General features: G+C 51.3%; 2 protein-coding genes across 2 annotated transcripts in view; both read left to right on the plus strand.

Moving 5' to 3' along the window:
* RNF43 (ring finger protein 43) overlaps positions 1–15,477 on the plus strand; it is a 64,322-nt gene extending 48,845 nt beyond the window's left edge. Inside the window, exons 4-9 of the mRNA XM_080562696.1 lie at positions 549–680; positions 1,189–1,290; positions 1,891–2,046; positions 2,586–2,688; positions 3,095–4,624; positions 12,308–15,477. Of these exons, the coding sequence (XP_080418822.1) occupies positions 549–680; positions 1,189–1,290; positions 1,891–2,046; positions 2,586–2,688; positions 3,095–4,624; positions 12,308–12,351 (2,067 nt within the window). The 3' untranslated portion in view covers positions 12,352–15,477. The remainder of the gene's footprint in view (positions 1–548; positions 681–1,188; positions 1,291–1,890; positions 2,047–2,585; positions 2,689–3,094; positions 4,625–12,307) is intronic.
* Positions 15,478–15,926: 449 nt separating this feature from the next.
* Positions 15,927–18,809, plus strand: SUPT4H1 (SPT4 homolog, DSIF elongation factor subunit). The gene is made up of 5 exons (XM_080562796.1): positions 15,927–16,096; positions 16,395–16,501; positions 16,602–16,657; positions 16,868–16,921; positions 18,398–18,809. The coding sequence occupies exons 1-5, from the start codon at positions 16,028–16,030 to the stop codon at positions 18,463–18,465; spliced, it is 354 nt and encodes a 117-aa protein (XP_080418922.1). The 5' UTR covers positions 15,927–16,027; the 3' UTR covers positions 18,466–18,809.
* The last annotated feature ends 395 nt before the right edge of the window (positions 18,810–19,204 follow it).

Consider the following 19,204-nt stretch of genomic DNA (forward strand, 5'->3'; position numbering starts at 1 on the left):
GGCCACCCCAGTTCAGGTCAACGTGGAGGAGAGAACACATGGACTTGCTGAGCCTGCTTGTGCGAGGCTGCCTAGACTATATGTCTATGGTGGAAAAATATAGGTATGATCAGAAACAAACAATGTCCTGCAGATCACAGAGGGAGGAGAGGGGAGACTCTGATATGTCTCACAGGAAAAGTAGGTGAAGTATTTCTGCAGCAAAGGCAGCACTCAGTGTGTTGTTGGCAGCTGCCACATGGGAGAAGAGAGACCAAGGACTTTTACAGTGGGGCTTCAAAGAGGAGCACAAACAACACTGAACAAAGTGTCCAGTTGTGCATGAGGAGGAGACACCATTGAAGGAAATGATGAAAGCTGTTCTGAAGAGTTGGTGAAAGGTTCCATCTGATTCCCTCACAGAGGGATAGTGCGATCTGGGGGAGCAGTCTTAGTCTCTGAAGTGTTTACAAGATGCATTGGGAGGAACCAGATGTGCCTGGGGAGCTGGGATAGTCCTTGTTTCAGGCTGTTCTGGACCATCTCTCACCATGTTTGTTTCTTTACAGCTGAGAAAGCCCAGAGGGCTGAGTCAGCCTGTGGTTCTGATCAGGGGCCATGATGCTGAGCTGCTCATGGGTGTCGTGAACAAGAACAGAGAGGCCCATGTGAAGATAGAGGTCAAGGAGCCACCAGCTTGGGTGAGACACACACCATTTCACTGTCTTCTGTATCCTCTCTCCCAAGGACTTTTCTAAAGCTGCTGAGCTTCCCTCCCCATGGACAGAGATCACAGCCCTTTGCAGGAGCTCTGCAGAGCCATTCTGCTTATCTGCATCATTCAGATACTTTGCTGCAAATAAATGCTCAGAAGCTCTTTCAGCTTAATTAGTTCCTTTTGCTTAAAGATTATGAGTGAGGTGAGAGGATTTCCTATCTCTTTATATGAGACTGAGCCTTGATTTTCTTATCTTGTGCTACCTTAGACCACGGCCTATAGTGAGCTGAGGTGCTGCAAAACAAAAGATCCATTTCTGCTGAAGTGTGCAGAAAAGTCTGAACCCTTTTTCTTTCAGCTGTGAAGAGCAAGGAATCAGAGTTGATGCATTCAAAGGCTGATGGTCAGGAAGAGATCAGAATTCCCCTGCTTATCCTCTAATTCCCACCTCTGCCACACAAGGGTAATCTCTTTTTTCTTTTATCCAACAGCCAGACTATGATGTATGGATTCTTCTCACGGTGGTCAGCACTGTTGTTGTCATCATTTTGATTTTTGTTGTCCGCACAAAGTGCCAGCTGAACAGAACTCAGGTAAGCATCCCATGGAGCAGATGTGTCTGAGCAAGCAGAAACACAACAAGGGTAGCCACAAACCCAGTCTGGGGGAAGAAAAGTGCCTCTGTGACCTGGAGACAAGGCAGGTGCATGCCAAGGATATGTGGAGCATCCCTCGTGTAGTGGCCTCGCTCTCCTCCCACCACCCCATGAGCATAGCAGCCTGCCACACTCCCCAGCACCTTTCAGAGCTTGTCTCAGCACCTAAAGCTGCAAAGTTGGCCTGCAAGCTCTTGATTTTAACAGTGTTGCCTGTAGAAGATCTAGCATTTTAACAGAAACTAATTAAATAAAAGTCTTTACAGAGTTAGATGTACCTCCAGATTTGAAAATACCCTGTTTTTTCCAATAGAAAGACGAAAATTCAGCACTGCTGAGTGATTTTGAATGGCCAGTGCCAGATGTTTCTTGCTGTCAAAGCCCCCTCTGGCTATGCCAGGTTAGGCAAAGAGTCACCTCTGGAAATGAGTATTGTTCTCAAATCCCCGATAATCCCATTTCGAAAGTGGAAGAGCCTCAAGGAACGTGACAACACAAGGCTGACCCTCTCCTGAAAGCCTCCTTTCTTTCTCGCAGGACTCCTTGCAGCAGCAGACCATGCAGGCCATCGGGCAGCTGGCCACACGCAACTACCAGGCCAGGTGCCGGCAGGCGTCACGGTGGGACTCCACCAGCAGCTGCAGCTCAGCCCCAGTCTGTGCTATTTGCCTGGAGGAGTTCAGCGAGGGCCAGGTAGGCTGCAGGCACGGCTACTAGTGAGCATCAGCTCTGAGCTGCTTGGCTGCGGGCAGGCAGAGCTGCAGGAGGAGCTGAGCAGCTTGGCAGAGGTTGGAGGACCTTGGGCGTTTTCCTTCAGCAGCTCCTGAAAGTTGGGAAGGGACCAGCACTGACGGATATCTGCCTGCCCCTTGGCCAAAAAGCACTGGCCCTGCTTGCGGATTCCAGTTCCCTACAGATGGGTCTCCAGCTGTCACTGAAGGCTAAAATGCCCATGATGTGTCCATGTTGAAACGATGGGGCAAAAGCGGGGTTTGCTTCTCCAAAACAGTCAGCCCATAATACCCCTTTTTCCTGAGGACTAGCACCAATCCCAGGCACCAATCCCCAGAGCTGCACGCAGCCTCCTCTGTGCAAAGCTGGGCTGCAGGTGGCTCACTGTTAGATGTCTCCATCCTTCAAGTCTCACTTTCTGGAGCATCAAGAGCCCCCTCCCTATGTTCATCTCCTGGGACAGGGTTCTCATTCAGCCTTCTCTCCCTGTTTCTCTTTAGGAACTGCGGATCATCTCCTGCTCCCATGAGTTTCACCGAGAGTGTGTTGACCCCTGGCTGCAGCAACACCACACGTGTCCGCTTTGCATGTTCAATATTCTTGGTAGGGCTCAGACACGGCATTTTCTGGCGAGGGACGGGGTTGTGTTCAGGGGGGCCACGTACCCTTGGGTGATGCAGTGGGTGCATCACGGGAACGTGTCTCTGTGCGTATGGGTATATGGGGTGGTGAGTGCATGGAGGTGTGGGGGATCTCTGTGTGTAAAAGCCCCCATCCCAGTGGTGCACAGTGAGGTGCTGGGCTGGGGCAGGATGAGAGCCAGTCCCAAGGGCTATGGGGAAGGGAGGTGAGGGCTGGGGACTGGGGCACCAAGGAGGGTGCAGGACGGTTTGATGGCAGCCATGAGGACACAGACAGGACATGGGTATGCGGTAGAGACTCGCAGGTGCCAGGCCCACTGTATCTGGGCCACAGGACGTAGGCTGAATACTACCTTCTCTCTTCTCAGCCCGAGACTCGGTTGACCAGGCCCCAGTAGCAGGCTCCAGGTTGGCCCCTCGGGACATGGAGCCTGGACGGCGACTGCACCTTTTCCGCCAGCACCCAGGACATGCCCTTTACCACCTCCCACATGCCTACCCTCAGAGAAACCTCAGGAGCTTCCCCCCAGAGCCAGCCCACGGCAACCCTTTCTTCCACTCTCCGGAGCTCTCCCAGCTGGATTTCAGCACCATCCACTACATGCCCTACAGGCCAGCCAGCTCTCTGCCCGCCTGCGGCCACCCGTCCCCCCTGGTCCCCGGCTTGCGGGGCCAGCAGCATCCCAGCCCCACGGCATGTGGGCAGCCTCTGACACCCCATAGGACGTGCCCCCTGCAGCCCCAGCCCCCCTGCCTGGGACTCAAGGCAGCCCTGGCACAGCGGCAGCACCGGGCACCTGCCCTGCGCCGAGGGGCTGGCCATGGACACCAGCACAACAGCAGCGGCTCCGGGGAGAGCTATCTCACGGAGCACAGTGGGTACCTGGCAGACGGGCCGGGCAGTGACTCCAGCTCGGGGCCCTGCCACGGTTCCTCCAGCGACTCCATGTTGAACTGCACAGACGTCAGTCTGCAGGGCATCCACGGCAGCTGCTCCACTTTCCGCAGCTCTCTCAGCAGCGACTACGACCCGTTCGTGTACTGCAGCTCAGAGGGGCCCGCCACAGACAACGGGCAGGAGCGGCAGCGGCCGCCAAGGGAGACGCGGCCCAGGTCCGTGGACCTGGTGGTGCCTGGGGGTGCTGCTCCATCCAAGGCCCAGGTGCTCAGCCACGTCCACTACCACCACCACCAGCACCACCACTACAGAAGGGACACAGAGTGCCCGCCTGGGCGGGCCGGCCAGGGGCCTGGGCAGCGCAAGTCCCGGTACTCTGGGACCAAGGTTGGCTTCCACGGTGCTCGGATGCAAAAGAGGGCTGAGAAGAGCCATCACTGTCAGCAGCCTGTGGAAAGCAGCACTGTGTTACAGGAGGCACCTCCAGCAGGACAGACAGCCTGTTCCCAGCAAGGCCGGGAGCCCCCACATGCCCCCTCTGCTTCTCTAAGCAGGTTGAACTTCAGTGTAGATGCCACCAGACAATCAGGAGCAGCTGGCACATCCCCTGTCCTGCTGCCACAGAGACACAGCTTACAGAGTCGTCACCACAGAAGGAAAAGAAAATGTCCCCTGGAGCCCGACCCCTCTCTCCTGCCTGAGGACTCAGCCTTGCCCAAAGCCTGTGACACTCACATTCCTCATGGCCACCCCACTGGCCACCGCTGCTCCCCTGAAGTCCAGCCCCTGATCCCAAGCGCTCCCTTGCCCTGCAGCTTGGGCTCTCGGCCACTTTGGAAGTGTTTAGTGCCGCAGTCCAGCTCAGAGCTGAAAAAGCAGGAAGAGGGGATGTCAGGACGGGAGGGAAACCACACAGTTCCTGCTGGTTTCTCAGGGATGGGCACAGCAAAGCACAGTCTGAGTCTTCGCCTGCACTGCCCAACGCAGCAGTGTAGCCAGGGTAAGTCTGGTGTTGGCCTCTTCTTTCAGCGGGCAGGTGAGTGGAGGTGGTTTGCTGCAGGCTGGGCACAAGGCTGCTCTGTGTGCTGGTAGACATTTGCACCTTAGTGGTGGGCTCTCCTACAGGACCACTGGTGACAGAAGTTTTTCAGAGCTTACCTGTCCTGAGATGATGGCCTGAACAATTAGCACGTGTTCGTGCATCGGCTGAGTGCACCAAACCCTGCAATCTCGTCCTAAAATAATACAAGTGAGAAATAAGGAAGCTATTTAGGGGTCTCTAGCCACTGGATTATCTCCCAAAGGAAAGGGTGGAACCACATTTCTAAGTACCCTTACCGCAGTCTGGATCTCCTGATAGCAAAGTCATTATTGTTAAGGCTTAGTGGGCTTAGTTGTTTTAGTTAACCCCAGCTTGCTGGGCTCAATAAGGAAATGAGTGTGCATGGCCGGATGTAGTAGAGGAACAGACTAAATGAGTTTATGGATTTGCACATCCCTCCTGTCTCACCTGCCTCTGATGTGTGGGAGTTACTTTTTAGTGTCTTCTGGAAATCAGATGTAATTAAGATTTGGCCTTTTGCCTGTATGTCACTTCTGGCTCACTCTGTGAGAGGGAAAATACGTTTGAGACCAGAACGTTTGAAAGAGCCTGCCCAGGTTTAGCTCGCAAGCCTTGCTCTCTTGGACTCCTCTGCAAATAGCAGCCTGCAAGTCAGCAAGGGCAGGTGCTGGCAGCGGAGCAGCACCTGGCTCCCTTCCTCCCCCTGCCACTGACTCACTGCAGGTCCTCGGGCAAATCATTTTGATTTAGGTACCGAATACAGATCTGGCTGCCTAATTTCTGTTAAAATGCCGGCCTTAAACTCATGACTCACCATGCCCATTGTACCGCAGAGATAATAACTTCCTCCCCGTGCTTGTCTATCCAGCCCAACACCACGCCCAGGCTCCTGGTTGTGCCGTGCCTGCAAGGAGGCAGCGGGGCAGGGGGAGAGGCCGGATGGGCGCAGTGCCTGCGGCACGCTGGGCTCCCAGGCTCCCAGGAACAGCTTTTTCCCAGGCGCAGAAGTGCCTGGCACTGCAGGTGATGGGGGAGTTTGTTCAAAGGGCCCGGAGAGAGGCTGCCACTTCAAGACACAGGCAGCAGCGCAGGGACGTCTCTCCAATTTGCCGGTAGCTCTGAGGACTGATGCGCCCTGAGCTGGAGGTGGCATGTGGCGGTATCGTCAGGACACAGCCCTGCCAGGACCACAGCACAGTGGCAGGTTGCTCAGGAGCTGATGTGAGCTCCCACTGCAAAACAAAGCCCAGGGAACGGTGTGACTGGCAGAAAGGGACAATATCTGGGGAGGCAGTGCCACACCTGGGGCCAAAGGAGCCATGAGCAAGGGGGGACCAAAACAGCTCCCAGGGTTGCTCCGGGTCCCTCTCACAGGGAGTGTCCTGTGCGGCGCGAATGGCCTCGTCCACCAGCCCACCATGGCCTGGACACACGAGACATGGCTGCCACCAGGACACACCAATACCTCTGTCTTTTCATCCAGGTCTCAGGGCAGCTGGTGCTTCTTCCAGGTGTGGCTGTAGAAGAGTACAGTGCAAGGAAGCACGTCACACCTTGCTGCTGTCTGTGACAGTGCAGGGCTTTGCCACCCACTGCCGCCCTCCCTAGGGGCTGCAGCAGCGTCTGGGCTTCCCTGGCAGGCTGTGGCCCAGGGGACTGCAGAGAGAGGAGCCCAGCTGCCACCCATGGGTGTGACTGTCCTCTGGCATGGTGTGGCTACCTCACATCTCCGTGTTGCCTGGAGGCTGACACCATAAGCACATGGTGGGACGTGCCTCATGGTGCTGTGTCCTGTGACTGCACCCTGAAGTTTCAGGGGTATAGGTGCAGCTGTCATTTCTTTATTTTACATATTTTGTACCATGAGACGCAGGACCCCTATATTGGCTTGCCTGCTCTTAACTTCTCTCTATAAGAGAAGTGTATGAGCAAAAGAGCAGACACAGGAATGGACAGGTTTAGAAATGGAGGTGCCAGGCATATGCAACACCATGCACTGGCTTTGGTGGCTACTGCTGTGTGCCCTTTGTAGGAAATTTGTGATGTACTGCCAGGTCTCGATACTCTTTGTGATAAAACTCATGTTTTAAGCAGTGCCCCCTTCCCTTCCCTTCCCTTCCCTTCCCTTCCCTTCCCTTCCCTTCCCTTCCCTTCCCTTCCCTTCCCTTCCCTTCCCTTCCCTTCCCTTCCCTTCCCTTCCCTTCCCTTCCCTTCCCTTCCCTTCCCTTCCCTTCCCTTCCCTTCCCTTCCCTTCCCTTCCCTTCCCTTCCCTTCCCTTCCCTTCCCTTCCCTTCCCTTCCCTTCCCTTCCCTTCCCTTCCCTTCCCTTCCCTTCCCTTCCCTTCCCTTCCCTTCCCTTCCCTTCCCTTCCCTTCCCTTCCCTTCCCTTCCCTTCCCTTCCCTTCCCTTCCCTTCCCTTCCCTTCCCTTCCCTTCCCTTCCCTTCCCCTCCCTCTAGCTGTCTGAATTTTCTGATGTTTTTTAGCCTCTGTTTTTTCTCCCCTGGTCTGTGCTCCTCCCTGTCTGTGACCCCCACACCGGGAGGATCTGTGCTGGGGACACCCTGGAGATGGAGGAGGAAGGAGTCTCCCTCCAGCCTGGAGGGAAGGAGGGAGCAGGGATCCCCCCGGGGCACGCGCTGGCCCAGGGGACCTGCTGCTTGGGCTTCACAGTTCTAACATGGGGACTCCAAGACATTGCAGAGGTACATGCTGCGATGCCTCTGTTGCTTTGTGGATTGTCCCAGAGGCCCGGATCTGTGCCCATCCTGATGGCGCAATGGGGAAGGCACTCTGACACTTGCCCAGAGCCAGCACCAGCGTGACTGTCAAAGCATGTACATTCAGCAAGCCTCTGGTCCCTCCCACCTCCTTTTTGCCAGGAGCCCAAAGAACTGCTGTGTTTTAAAGCAGTGTGACTCTATGTCTGTTTCACTGCAGTAGCTTCTGTGATGCTTTCAGGACCAGCCAGAGAGTCAAAATTTCCTTATAAAATTTATAAAATAATAGAAAGATTTTACCTTATTAGGAACTAGTAAAAGTTTCAGAGAGCAGGAGCTCATGCAGGGGTTATATGGAAAAGCCATCAAGCTGAAAACATGTTGCTTGTAATGACAACCTCTACAGCTCTGATCACATCAGTACTTTATCTTACAAAGTCACTGCACAAAGATCAGTGGAGAACTGGTAAAAACAGCAAAGAACAATCCCAATAGACAGTCCTGTTTAAATGGGACACACAGAAAATAGACAAGGAGACCAAGGAGAAATGCATATATGCCTCTAGATAAGTAAGTGTTGCAAGGCTAAAAATGTAAGTGGATGAATTAGAAAGCCTGGCTTTATATGAAATTTTTGACATGAACTTTTCAGAAAAAATCATAAACAACAAAAACACAGTGGCACTCTGCAATTTCCAAGTGGAATTGTAGAGAAGAGTATGCCTTTTCTGGGGCATAGGAGGGACACTGTGTGTTAAGGAGAGTGTAAAGTCCAATGACAAGTAGCACAAAATCCCCAATTGTACCTAAGTAGAAACACTATGGAATTGGGGTTATAATACACTGCATTAGCACAGTCTGCAAAAGAGGAGCCTATATAAACATGAGACTCTTGTTAAAATAATAGTGAAAGAAGCAGTCAAAAGAATAAGATGCTTTTGGGCACAGGGATCATTTAAAGAAGCAGCACCAGAAGCCCAGAGTCATACATATCACCAACCACAAAACAGGCCCCAGAAAAGGCTTGGCGGGGCAGCAGAGCAGAGGGGGCAATTAGAAGCAATAAGCCATTCTTCAGAAGTGAAGGTGTGGCCAGACAAGAAATCAGAAGAGAGTTGGATGTAAAGCTAAGTGCAGAGCCATGGTGAGGCAGGCCAGGAAAGACTTCTGTGAACAACTTGTGAAAAACAGAACGACTACTGTGAGCGTCTTCAGCTCCATCACAAGGAAGAAGCCTGCCGGAGGCTCTGCAGGCCCAGAGAGTAAGACAGGTCTAAGAGCGATGTTCAAGGGCTGTAACAGCAAAGTAGAGGAGCAAAATGAATTTGCTGCATCAGTAATCAGCAGGGAAGTGCTCGAGGAAGTTCTCACCCTGGCACGTCTCTGTTCAGGGCATGGGTTAGAGGATCCTGCACAGATCAAGTCATCAGTATGAGCATTTCTGAAACACATCAATAAAGTGAACAGTAACAAATTGCCAGGGCTATTGATTACTCACCTGAGCATTGTGCAGGGGCTCAAATACAAAACTGCTAAACCATAAATGTGGACTGTAATGTTACCCATGCCCAGAGCCAGAAGGAAGAGCTGAGGGCAGTATCAGCTTGAAACAGCTGAACCAACGGAACGATGAGCCTGACTTTCCTGGCAAGCAAATTGTTAAAAATTCAAATACAGGGTCTGACTTGTAGACACATGGCTAAATGTGAAACCCAGGGGAGGAGGCAACACAGCTTTTGTAGAGAGAGATAACGCCTCACAGATCTTTTAGAGGAATGAAGTTCTCAAAGGATAAAAGGGAAGGTGCTTTCATAGGTAAATAACTGGCTGAAAAATAGGAGACAAAGTGCAGATCAGTCTTAATGGAGGAAAGTTACTCGGCAAGGGAGGGAAGTGGAGTTCTCCAGCTGTCGGCACCTTTCAGCAAGCTCATAAATATTCTGGGCACCGAGAGGAGATAACAAAGTTTTAAGAAGACAAAATCCTCCAGGATGGTCAGCTTTAAAACTGGTTACAAAGTGCTATAGAAGGATCTCCTGTTGCTGAGTTATCGGGCAATAAAGTGGCGGGTGAAATTCCATGTAAGTAACACAAAATGCCACACACAAGCAGAGCTGCTGCTAGATGCCTACGCACGGTGATGGGCCCTTCTCAGCTAACTCAGAAAAACTGCATCCTGGACTTGCTGTGAGTAGTTCGGTCAACAAGTCAGATGGTTATTAGGAGCTAGCTGGGAACAAGTACAGGACAAGCCGAAAGTGCCGTCGTGCAACTGCATGAATCCGTGGTGCTTTCAGAGCTAGAATGCACCACTCACCACTACTTCTCCAAAAAGGATGTAGTAGACCTGGGAGAAGTACAGAAGGATATCAAGTACAGTCACAATGCTGAGGCTTTTTTGAGAAAGCAGAATATAGAGACTTTCATGTGAGAAAATGATGGCTAGCAGAGGATATGAAACAGAGGATACAAAATCAGAGAGAGCAGGGGAGAACACAGCTAAGAGACACTGTTTCTTATAACAAAATAAGTTGTGGCATCAAATGGGAAACAGAAGCTTTAAAACACCCAGTAAAGTAACACATGGCATAGTGAAACTGTGATGTTCATCGCCCAGAGGATGTGGGTGCCAGAAGTAAAATGGGTTCAAGAGCCTAGATCAAGAGCTATCAAATGCAGAGATGCAAATATAATCTCTGGCTCAGGAAGTCCCTAAACCAGGGTTTCCAGAAGCTGACGGTGCTCCTGTGGGATGTGGCACCCTCCAGGTGTGTGCTTACCTTGCCCAGCTGCAAGGTGAGGCTGAAGCTTGGTAAGGCTGAATCGCAGCCCCTGTAGAAACTCCCCTTTCCCAGACAGTACCACGCACTGGCATCGTGGGGAATAATGCTGTCTGCAGACATCACCAGGGTGCCTGCAATGGTCCCAAAGATGCTTGCGTGACCCTGGAGTTTATGCAGCTTTTCTTGGTGGGTTTTGCATAAGGATACGTCCACACTTCTCTTGCCTGGGAGACTATGCCAAGGACTTACAGCTCTGACTAGTTTAAATGAAGAATCAATCCTCAAGCAGCACTGAAAGGCTCTTTTTAAGAGAAATCGGACAACTAGCAATGAATTACAGCTAGATGGCTTCCTACACCACCCCAGCATGCAAGGATCTCATCCCGGAACAGCCGGATTACTCCCTGCGCAGGATGAAACCTCTTGCTTTCTCTCTCTGGGAAATCTCATCTCCTGCAGCATGCTGTCAGCATCCTCCCTCACTCCCCCAACTCCTGCTTGTCTTCTCAGCTATTCCCTTTCATGTCACGTCTTTGATCTTTGCTAGAGAAGGCGAAAGGGATTAGGGGGCAGGGAAAGACCACCATTACAAGTTAATACCCAAAGAACAAGATTTCTGTTGTATCAGCAAGGTGTGCTCCTTCAGGCCATTGCTCTGTGCGGGTCTCCACAGCCAGCCCAGCAGCTGAGGAATTCTCACCTCTCTATCTCCTGATTCAACACCTTTGTTAACTTTTCTTTTGGTTTGTATTGACATTCACACACACACACACACAGTTTTCAGAAAATACTTTAATAACCCTCTTTGAGGCTCAGGACTTCTGATGATCACAGGGCAATCAAAGCTGTATAGACTCTTCTGTATTGCACAGAAGCCAGTGTACATGAGAAGCAGCTGGCAACAGCTTATTCAGCATACTGGTTACACAAATCAGAAATGCCAGATACTCTCAAACTCTGCCTTCTGGTACTTTAGCCATGACCTGCACACATATATATGTATAATGCTGTGTCTGTCCATTCATTTTCCCACATCTATTAGCTACATTTTCAAAGCAGGATCTCCTTTAGTTGTTTTCTTCCCATATATTTAATTTGCAGAGGTTTTGTTCCTACAGCTTGTGATTTGTAATGAACAAGACTTTGCTGTGACTGTTTTGAAAAGTTGTTTTGAATTGCTCTCTGTGAATAGCTATATGGGCATTTGGTTCCCTTTGATCTCAGGAACATTCAGGAAAAGGGAAATGTGAAAAATAATGCATGTATGCATTTACTGGGCTATGCTTACCCTGTGTGAGAGGCTTGAGAGACATCTAGGAAAGGGAACATGGTGTATGCGCAACACCCAGCCACATTAGGGAGAAAAGGACTATCTGAAGCAGTAACTGAGGGTGCACAGTTTCTAGGCAGCCCTTACTTGAATGTTTCAATGCAATCTACTCAGCACTTGCCTGTCAGTAATTCACCAGGCGAGGGCAGCTGGTGAGGAGCATGAACTACAGTCCTTGCTGGCTGGCCACAGAGGGCTGGCATTAGTGGCCAACAACAAGTCATTGGGTTTGGCTCTTTTGGGACTCAGAAACAATTTGTGCAACCTCTGAACACCGTGAAATGCATGTGCCATACCTTTCTTGCATGCACACCTCTCTTACAGTCTCCTTCTGTTGTCTGGAGTTTCTTTTGTTGTTGTCCCCTGTGCCTGGAGGGTGATGCCGTGGCACTGTGTGAATATGAACCAGTGTTATATTTTGGTGCTAATCACTTTTTAAAAAGGCTGTACAGATTTTCCTCAAAGAGCAAACATCAAAAAGCCTCAAAAGCAAATATCCAGTAGGAATATGAATCCTGGGATTCGCCATATCCTTAGCCTGTATTTTCTGAATATTCAAGTACGAGTTTGATGCCTTATCCTTACGTTTTATTGTGCATTAACATAACCTGATTGTAGAGGGGGCAGAAAGGTCCCTCCAAAATACTGAGAGAAACTTTGTGGCTTTCACTGCAGAATCCAATCTCCCTGTTGTAATAGTTGAGGTCCCAGCAGTGCAAGGTCCCGAAGCATTCAGCTTGCTGTAGCTTACACTTTCTTTTTTCTTTCTTTTTTTTTTTTTTGAATGCAGGATCTGAAGAGGAGGTCCAGGATGTCCATGAACACTCAGTTTAATAAGACACTGGCTAATTTGCTTATGGGAGAGCTGAAGTGAACAAAGATGTTCAGCATACCAGCCGTAGTGGAGCTCACATCTTGGTCTCTGCACAGGCAGCATAACAATAACCAGCCCTGACCTGCAAGGCCCATGCTGTGATGCAGACTGCACATAAGCAATGTAACGCTTGTGGTCTCCTCATGTTTCCACGTTGCGATGGTCACACAAATGCGGAGTTGTGTTCTCTAGGTCTTCTTCTCCTTCGAAGGCACAAGCAGCCTGTTTTCATCCAGCAGCATCTGTCTGCATGGGCTAGCTTGCTCAGAGACCGGTCCTGGGAGTCACCAGCTGGAGAGCTCGCGGAGTGAGTGCAAGCTGCTATTTTGGCATGTTGATGCCACAGAAGGTTTTGCTAAACACTTCAAAAATAAACAAGTCTTCAAGACCAAAAGCTGCAGAAATTACTTTCTGTGGCCCCTTAGCTCCTGACTTCATTTCCTCTCTTAGGTCAAAGCCAGACTTCTTCATTTAACTTTTCCACTTTTATCTCAGACACAGCAACAAGCTATTCTCTATCTCAGCACTCAGGTCTGCCCTGCAAGGTGCTTCTTCTGACTTCATTGGAAACCAATATCTCTCACCACTTTTGATGACTTTGTTGTCCCTCAGCTGAAGCCAACTCAGCCATCTGCTGCATTTTGCCAGCAGTGGTAGAGGTAAAGACGCAGGGACAATGGCCATTTCTGAGAAAGAGCTGGGTCATATTTTCTCCATTGCAAAGAATCCACCCTGTCATTGGGTAATGTGAACAAGTCTCTCGCTCACCCCGTAACTTCTCCATCTATCCTCAAAATAGGTGTGGTAGCCAGCCCTGTTAAGAGCTTACATTTTTTTGAGCATATTTCAAACTTGAGATGCCCCCATCACAGGAGTCACGGAAAATCCCTGAGTTCACATGACTCCTGCTTCTCTCCTTCCTTTCTCATTTCCCAAAGACAGAGCAAAAATTCCCAGCAAAAGCATCTGTAAGAAATGCAGAGCAGAGCCCCACCTATCACCCAGCCTTATCTTCGTATTTCTGTGAGATGCTTGAAATGATCTTGCAAAGGAGTTTTTCAAAATACCCTTTTGCCTTTTCTAGCATTTTGATGATGGAGAAAACCAGAGAAATTTCTAGGCTCTGTACTTACTCACTTCTTACCCCGTTTGTGGTTTGGTTTTGGAACATTACCAATTCTTGTTTCCTATGCCTCATAATTTGGAGACATACAAGTAAAAAAAAGTCTGGCAAATTCAAAAGATAAAACCCAAACAGTTTTCATACAGCAGGGAATGAGACTGTGGAGTTCATTGCCTTAAAGGATCATTCAGGCCAAAGAATTAGCCAGATTCCCATGTGGAGTGCACGTTTGTAGGGCACCAAGACTATCTCAAGTTTTCAGAGTTAATGAAACATTGACAAGGGAGCTGAAGGTAACTTCTGACAATTTGAAACCTGGTATAGGGACAAACATTCCCCCATCTGCTCTGTGATAAGTTTTCTGTATCTTCCTGTGAAGCAGCAGCCTCTTCCCCATGCCAGGAGTGCAATGGTTAGGCAGTCCCAGTTCAGACTATTCATGCCTCTGCCTTCCTTCATTTCTGATGAAGGTTTCTATGGGGCTTGCTGCCCTGAATCTTTGAAAAAGGCATCTTCGTCCCATCTGGTAGTCACTAACATGATGTTATTAAAAGTCAGCCAATAACACAGTTTTAAACATAACATTATTCCTTTGCTAGTGTTCATTTTCTTGTCTCCTGTGATCGACCCACTACAGGACCTTTGAGTCTAGAGAAAAGCTGAATTTTTCACATTAAAAAAACCAGCAGAACTATACTCTAACCTTTTCGGTCTCTTCTTGTTTTCTCTCTTGCAGGAAAGTCAGTCTTAAGCTAGAAGGAAAAATTAAAAAAAAAAAGCCAGGAGTGGGTCTAGATTCTCCCAGTTAAACTTCCTGTGTATGTGGCACGTGGCTCCTCTCAAACAGCTCCCTGCATCCTTGGCCATCCTAGAGGGCTCAAGTGACTTTAAAGAGGGGGGGGTGTCTTGAAGTCGGGGTGCTCTCACTGGTTTCTTTAGGAGTCAGGAAGGCTGAGAGCCTCCAGGGATGCATTTCACTGCCTCAAAGGAATGAGTGTCTAGTTGGCAGTCTAAATGTACTTCTTCTCTTTCCTTCTTTATCCTTAAAAAAGGAGAACTCTTGAGTCTGCAGCAAGTCCCAAGCTTATTGGAGAAAGTGGTCGGTACTAGCGAACCCTTTCCACTCCCTACTGCAGTATTACTGGGCTGTGCAGGGCAACGCCCACTTAAAAGTGTTTTCATTTTCTGATTTTTATGCTGCTGCTACTTTTCATCCAGAAAACAGACATCTCAGATGCTGGGCCCTCTCCACGGGGCTTCCTGAGCTGAATGAGAGTGTGCAGGTCTGCCTAGGTGGGTTCTCAGGTGGGAGGAGAGGGAGGAATTCTACAGGAAGGTGTTTTTTGAATCCTCTTCTGTAAATGGACTACAATCCTTGGCTGCCTACAAGAGAAGAAGCATCATCTGAGAAAATGGGAAATGGTTCCTCTCAGTTCCTGCACATCTCACTTCTTAAGTGATACTTTTGAGTGGTCAGTACCCTTAGGCTCCATCACTAAATGTCTTCAGTGTCACTGCAATGAAACAGAGTTCATTTTCCTTCATTGAGTCCAAAGACCCAGCTGAAAACTGATGGAAGCCAGAGCATCCTGAACTCACTCTATCCACAACCAAGCCATCAGTCCTTCCTCGGGGACGCCTTTCTTCCCAGGACCTTCAACCCCACCGAGTTAGGTTGCTGTGGGCAGAGTGCCTAGGCTGGCTGGACCTCCTCCATTTCTGCACAGAGCCTCTGTTCCTCCCTTTTCTAAAGTTCAGATCCTTTTGAAATGTGAATATAAGTTTTGTTTTGTTTTTTTTCTGAGTCTGTCCTAGCTCTTGGGGCTTGGGAATAAATTATGACCCAAAACGGAAGAATAGGTTTTATATATATGCAGAACTGTGTATTTATGTCTGATAGAAACAAAGATGTGTGAATATGCTGATGTGCTCAGAAATATATTTATTTACTAATATATTTATCCACGTACCAAGTCTGCTCGTGTGTTTTTGTTCGGTACAAAGCCGGGCTTGTGTTGCAAACAAGCGCCTCTTCCCCACTCCACACAAGTTGCTTCGGCCGACCCGTGGCTGCCGCCCAGGTGAACCCTCGCTGCCCAGCGAGCGCGGGGAGCTGCAAACACCGCAGAGCTCAGGGCGCGGGGCGAGGCCTCGTCCCCCGGGGCCGCAGCGGGAGGAGCGGGCCTGCGGCTCCGGCCGGCCCCGTCCTCGCCTCGAAGCTCCCGCGACCTCCGGCCCGGCCCGGCCCCGGCTCCCCGAGGGCTCGGCCCCGCCGCTGGGCTGCGGGCGTCCCCCGCCGGACCCTCCGCGGCCCCCGCCCCCCCCCGCACCGCCCTCCCCGCTCCCCTCGGCCCGGCGGCGGCCCCGGCGGGCGGTGCTGCCCGCGGCCGGCCGCCCTCCCTGGCGGCGCTCTGCCGCCCTCCTGCGGGGCCTCGGCTGGGCGCAGCCGCTGCGGGCAGCCCCGGCCCCGCCCGGCCCTGCGCTTGCGCGGCGGCGGCGGCGGCGGCGGCGGGATGGCGCTGGAGACCGTCCCCAAGGACCTGCGGCACCTCCGGGCCTGCCTGCTCTGCTCCCTCGTCAAGGTGCGCCCGGCCCCAGCCTCCCCCCCCGGCCCCCACCGCGCCCCCCCCGCCCCGCCTGGGCCTCCCCGGCCCGGCCCGGGCCCCTCTCCGCCGGCCGAGGCCCGGCCCGCCCGCTCGGCCCTTCTTCCGCCTGCCCGGGCCTCCTTCGCGCTCCGCCGGGCCCGGGGCTCCCTTCCTGCCCCGGCACTAGCTGCCCTCGCTCCCGCCGCCGCTGCCCGGCTCTCCCCTCCCTCCCCAGCCGGCTCCAGCCCCTCCTGCCCCCGGCCTGGCCCTGCGCTGACGCTTCGGTCCCCCTCAGACCATCGACCAGTTCGAGTACGACGGCTGCGACAACTGCGATGCCTACCTGCAGATGAAGGGCAACCGCGAGATGGTCTACGACTGCACCAGCTCCTCCTTCGACGGGTGAGTGGGGCCGTGACCCGGGGCTGCTCGGCGGCCCCGGTGCCATGCCACTTCGGCGGCACCGGGCTGGGAGATTCCCGCGCTCCCCTCTCTCCCACAGGATCATTGCGATGATGAGCCCGGAGGACAGCTGGGTCTCCAAGTGGCAGCGCATCAGTGAGTGTCTCTCCCTGCTGGTTTGGACAGGGGCAAACTGTTCCGCAGCAGACCCCTCTCTGGGGCAGCGGGAGCTGTTCTTCGGGCTGCTGCAGGGGTTTCTGGCTGCTGTTCCCGATGAGGGGGCATCTGTGCAGGCTGAGGCTGGTGGGGGCGTTTGCCCGTCTGGCCGCTGCCACGCAGAGCATCTCAGTGTTTTCTTTCCCCCAGGTAACTTCAAGCCGGGTGTATATGCAGTGTCCGTGACTGGCCGCCTGCCCCAAGGTAATGCTGCCGGCTTGTGTAGGGCACTCCTGCATGGATGGCAGCCGATGGGTTATTCTGTATACTAGGCATTGTATATTAGCCAGTTACACTCTTGAGTGTATTATGCCGTATGTGATAAAATCAGCATTTAGGGATTCGGTAAACACTGTTTGTTACAAACACAGCGCACACCATGTGGATGAAAGGATTAGCCAGGTGACTGCAAAAAGTCATTAAATGGGAGGCTGGGTTCAGGTGTTCCGTAGACAGGTTTTCTACCTGGAGTCATTCAGCAGTCTGTCTGCCAGAAGTTGGTATTAAAATGCTGCTGAATAAAACCTGCGATACTGGACAGCATCAGAGTGATAAACTGTGATGAAAGGGTGACTACAGAAAGTGGGCGCATTTCAAGCTGTTCAGCTACAGGGGAACACAAAGGTTTGTCCATGAAAATGAGTTGTGCAGAAAGGGGTGCTGTTTGAAAAGTGATCTTGAGGAGGATGGTTGAGCAGATACCCCTTCCATTGTAATACTGCGCTGTTGAGCTATGATGGGTTTCATTCATTTATAAATGGAGTATGCAGCGAGTTGGCCTTACCTTCATAAAGCAGAGATTACATTTTCCGTTTGGACAAGAGGCCCTGTCCTGTCCACAGCCCTAGATCAGACACCTAACCTGAGCCCCTTCCCAGGAGTACTGCAATCCCTCACGCTTTTGTCTGGAATCCTAGGCCCTGACCTGAGCTCCACTGTCTGTGTTGGGAGAGCTGGAGCATCATGAGGTTTGAGGCCTCCTGGCACAGCTTTGGACACTTCGGAAACAAGTGGAACATAGCGAGTGACGGCATGTGCTCCATGCAGCTGCAGACAGAGCACAACATGGAGCACAGGGCAGCAGCAGAAAGAGGGGGTACGTGTAGGAGATGCTCTTTGGCCTTGGTTAGTGTGTGTGGCATCCTCCTATCACAGGCAGAGGTGAGAGAGAGCTGGGGAGTGCAGGAACCACCAGCAGACTACACTCAAGGGCCTCGAAGGCTGTCATTTGTCTGAACCTGGTGTGTGGCGCTGGTGAGAGCTGTCCTGAACCACATGGTGCTATTCTGCTGACATTTCTTACAGGGTTACTGAGAAGGTGGAACATGTAGACAAGTCACGGAAATGACTGAGAGGTTTAAGAATTATGTTAAGAGCTTGGCCCATGCAGTATGGTCATAATATTCAGACATCTACAGGTAGAAAATAATGTAAACAAAATGTCTACCCAGTTCTTTCCCAAGGCAAAATGAGAGTTGATGTTTGGGAGCTCTGTCTAGGCATTTAAATTGGAAGAGGGAACTTCACTCTTAACAGTGAAGTTTACAAAGTGTGAGAAGAAACTGAGAAGAAGATTGTTCAGTTCTTAATCTCTGCAGTGAAGGCTACATGATAGAGCTATCAGATTTTTTTAGGGCTCCTCGTAAAGAATACTGAAATGTGTTTGTCTCCTTGCTGCAGGGATCGTCCGAGAGCTGAAGAGCCGTGGTGTGGCTTACAAGTCCCGAGACACAGCTATAAAAACCTAAGGGGCTCTTGTGCTGCATGGAGGATTCCCTGGTGCTCCACTGGGCTGTTTGGAGGGGCAGCTGGCATGTGGGGCGCTGTTCTGAAACCTTTTAGTTGTAGTACGTGGGAAAATGAGCCTGGACTCAGAGGGAGCTTACTGGCTCAGCTTTTCTCGCTCAGTACCTATGGACTCAGTCACACTGCTGTCTGACGACAAAGAGCATAAAAATCTGTTAGATCCTTGACAGAGACCGGGAAAGAGGTGTTTAATGATGATGCACAAACATTTTATAGTTAGCATGGGTAAGAGGAGAGCTGGGACACGTCTGTAAATATTTCAATAAAACATGGTGCCTGGTCAGAATTGAGTCCATCTTGTATACTCAGTCACTAGTTTCACCTGCCTCTGAGTGCAGATGTATGAGGAAGGGATTTTTACTCAGTGCTGGGCCTGCCACACTGCTGGTGCAGTTCGGAGCCTGCAACAACCATTGTTTGTATACCATGGACCAAATTCCCATCTCTAGAGGAGGATCCTGCACTGGCTGAATTGGGGTGTCCATCACTAGGAATGAGCAGACTCGCAATTTTTCCCACGTCTCATGGCTGGATGGAATAGGTAGGGTGACGTAGAGTATTCCATGTGGAGGTAGTTATATGGAGGTCACAGTGCCCTGGGCCTGCAGGGTCCTGTAGAAGGATTGTGGAAGCAGACTTGAAGGACCTTCAATCTGCTCTTGGTGGCCTCCAGAGCCAGCT

The sequence above is a fragment of the Anser brachyrhynchus genome (assembly GCF_964034855.1).
Source record: "Anser brachyrhynchus genome assembly, chromosome: 20".
Taxonomy (NCBI): Eukaryota; Metazoa; Chordata; class Aves; order Anseriformes; family Anatidae; genus Anser; species Anser brachyrhynchus.

Excerpts from the sequence above, each read along its gene's own strand:
- SUPT4H1 (XM_080562796.1), top strand. The coding sequence starts at position 16,028 with ATGGCGCTGGAGACCGTCCCCAAGGACCTGCGGCACCTCCGGGCCTGC. Across the intron at positions 16,097-16,394 it reads TGCTCTGCTCCCTCGTCAAG|ACCATCGACCAGTTCGAGTA; the intron begins GTGCGCCCGGCC and ends GGTCCCCCTCAG. Across the intron at positions 16,502-16,601 it reads ACCAGCTCCTCCTTCGACGG|GATCATTGCGATGATGAGCC; the intron begins GTGAGTGGGGCC and ends TCTCTCCCACAG.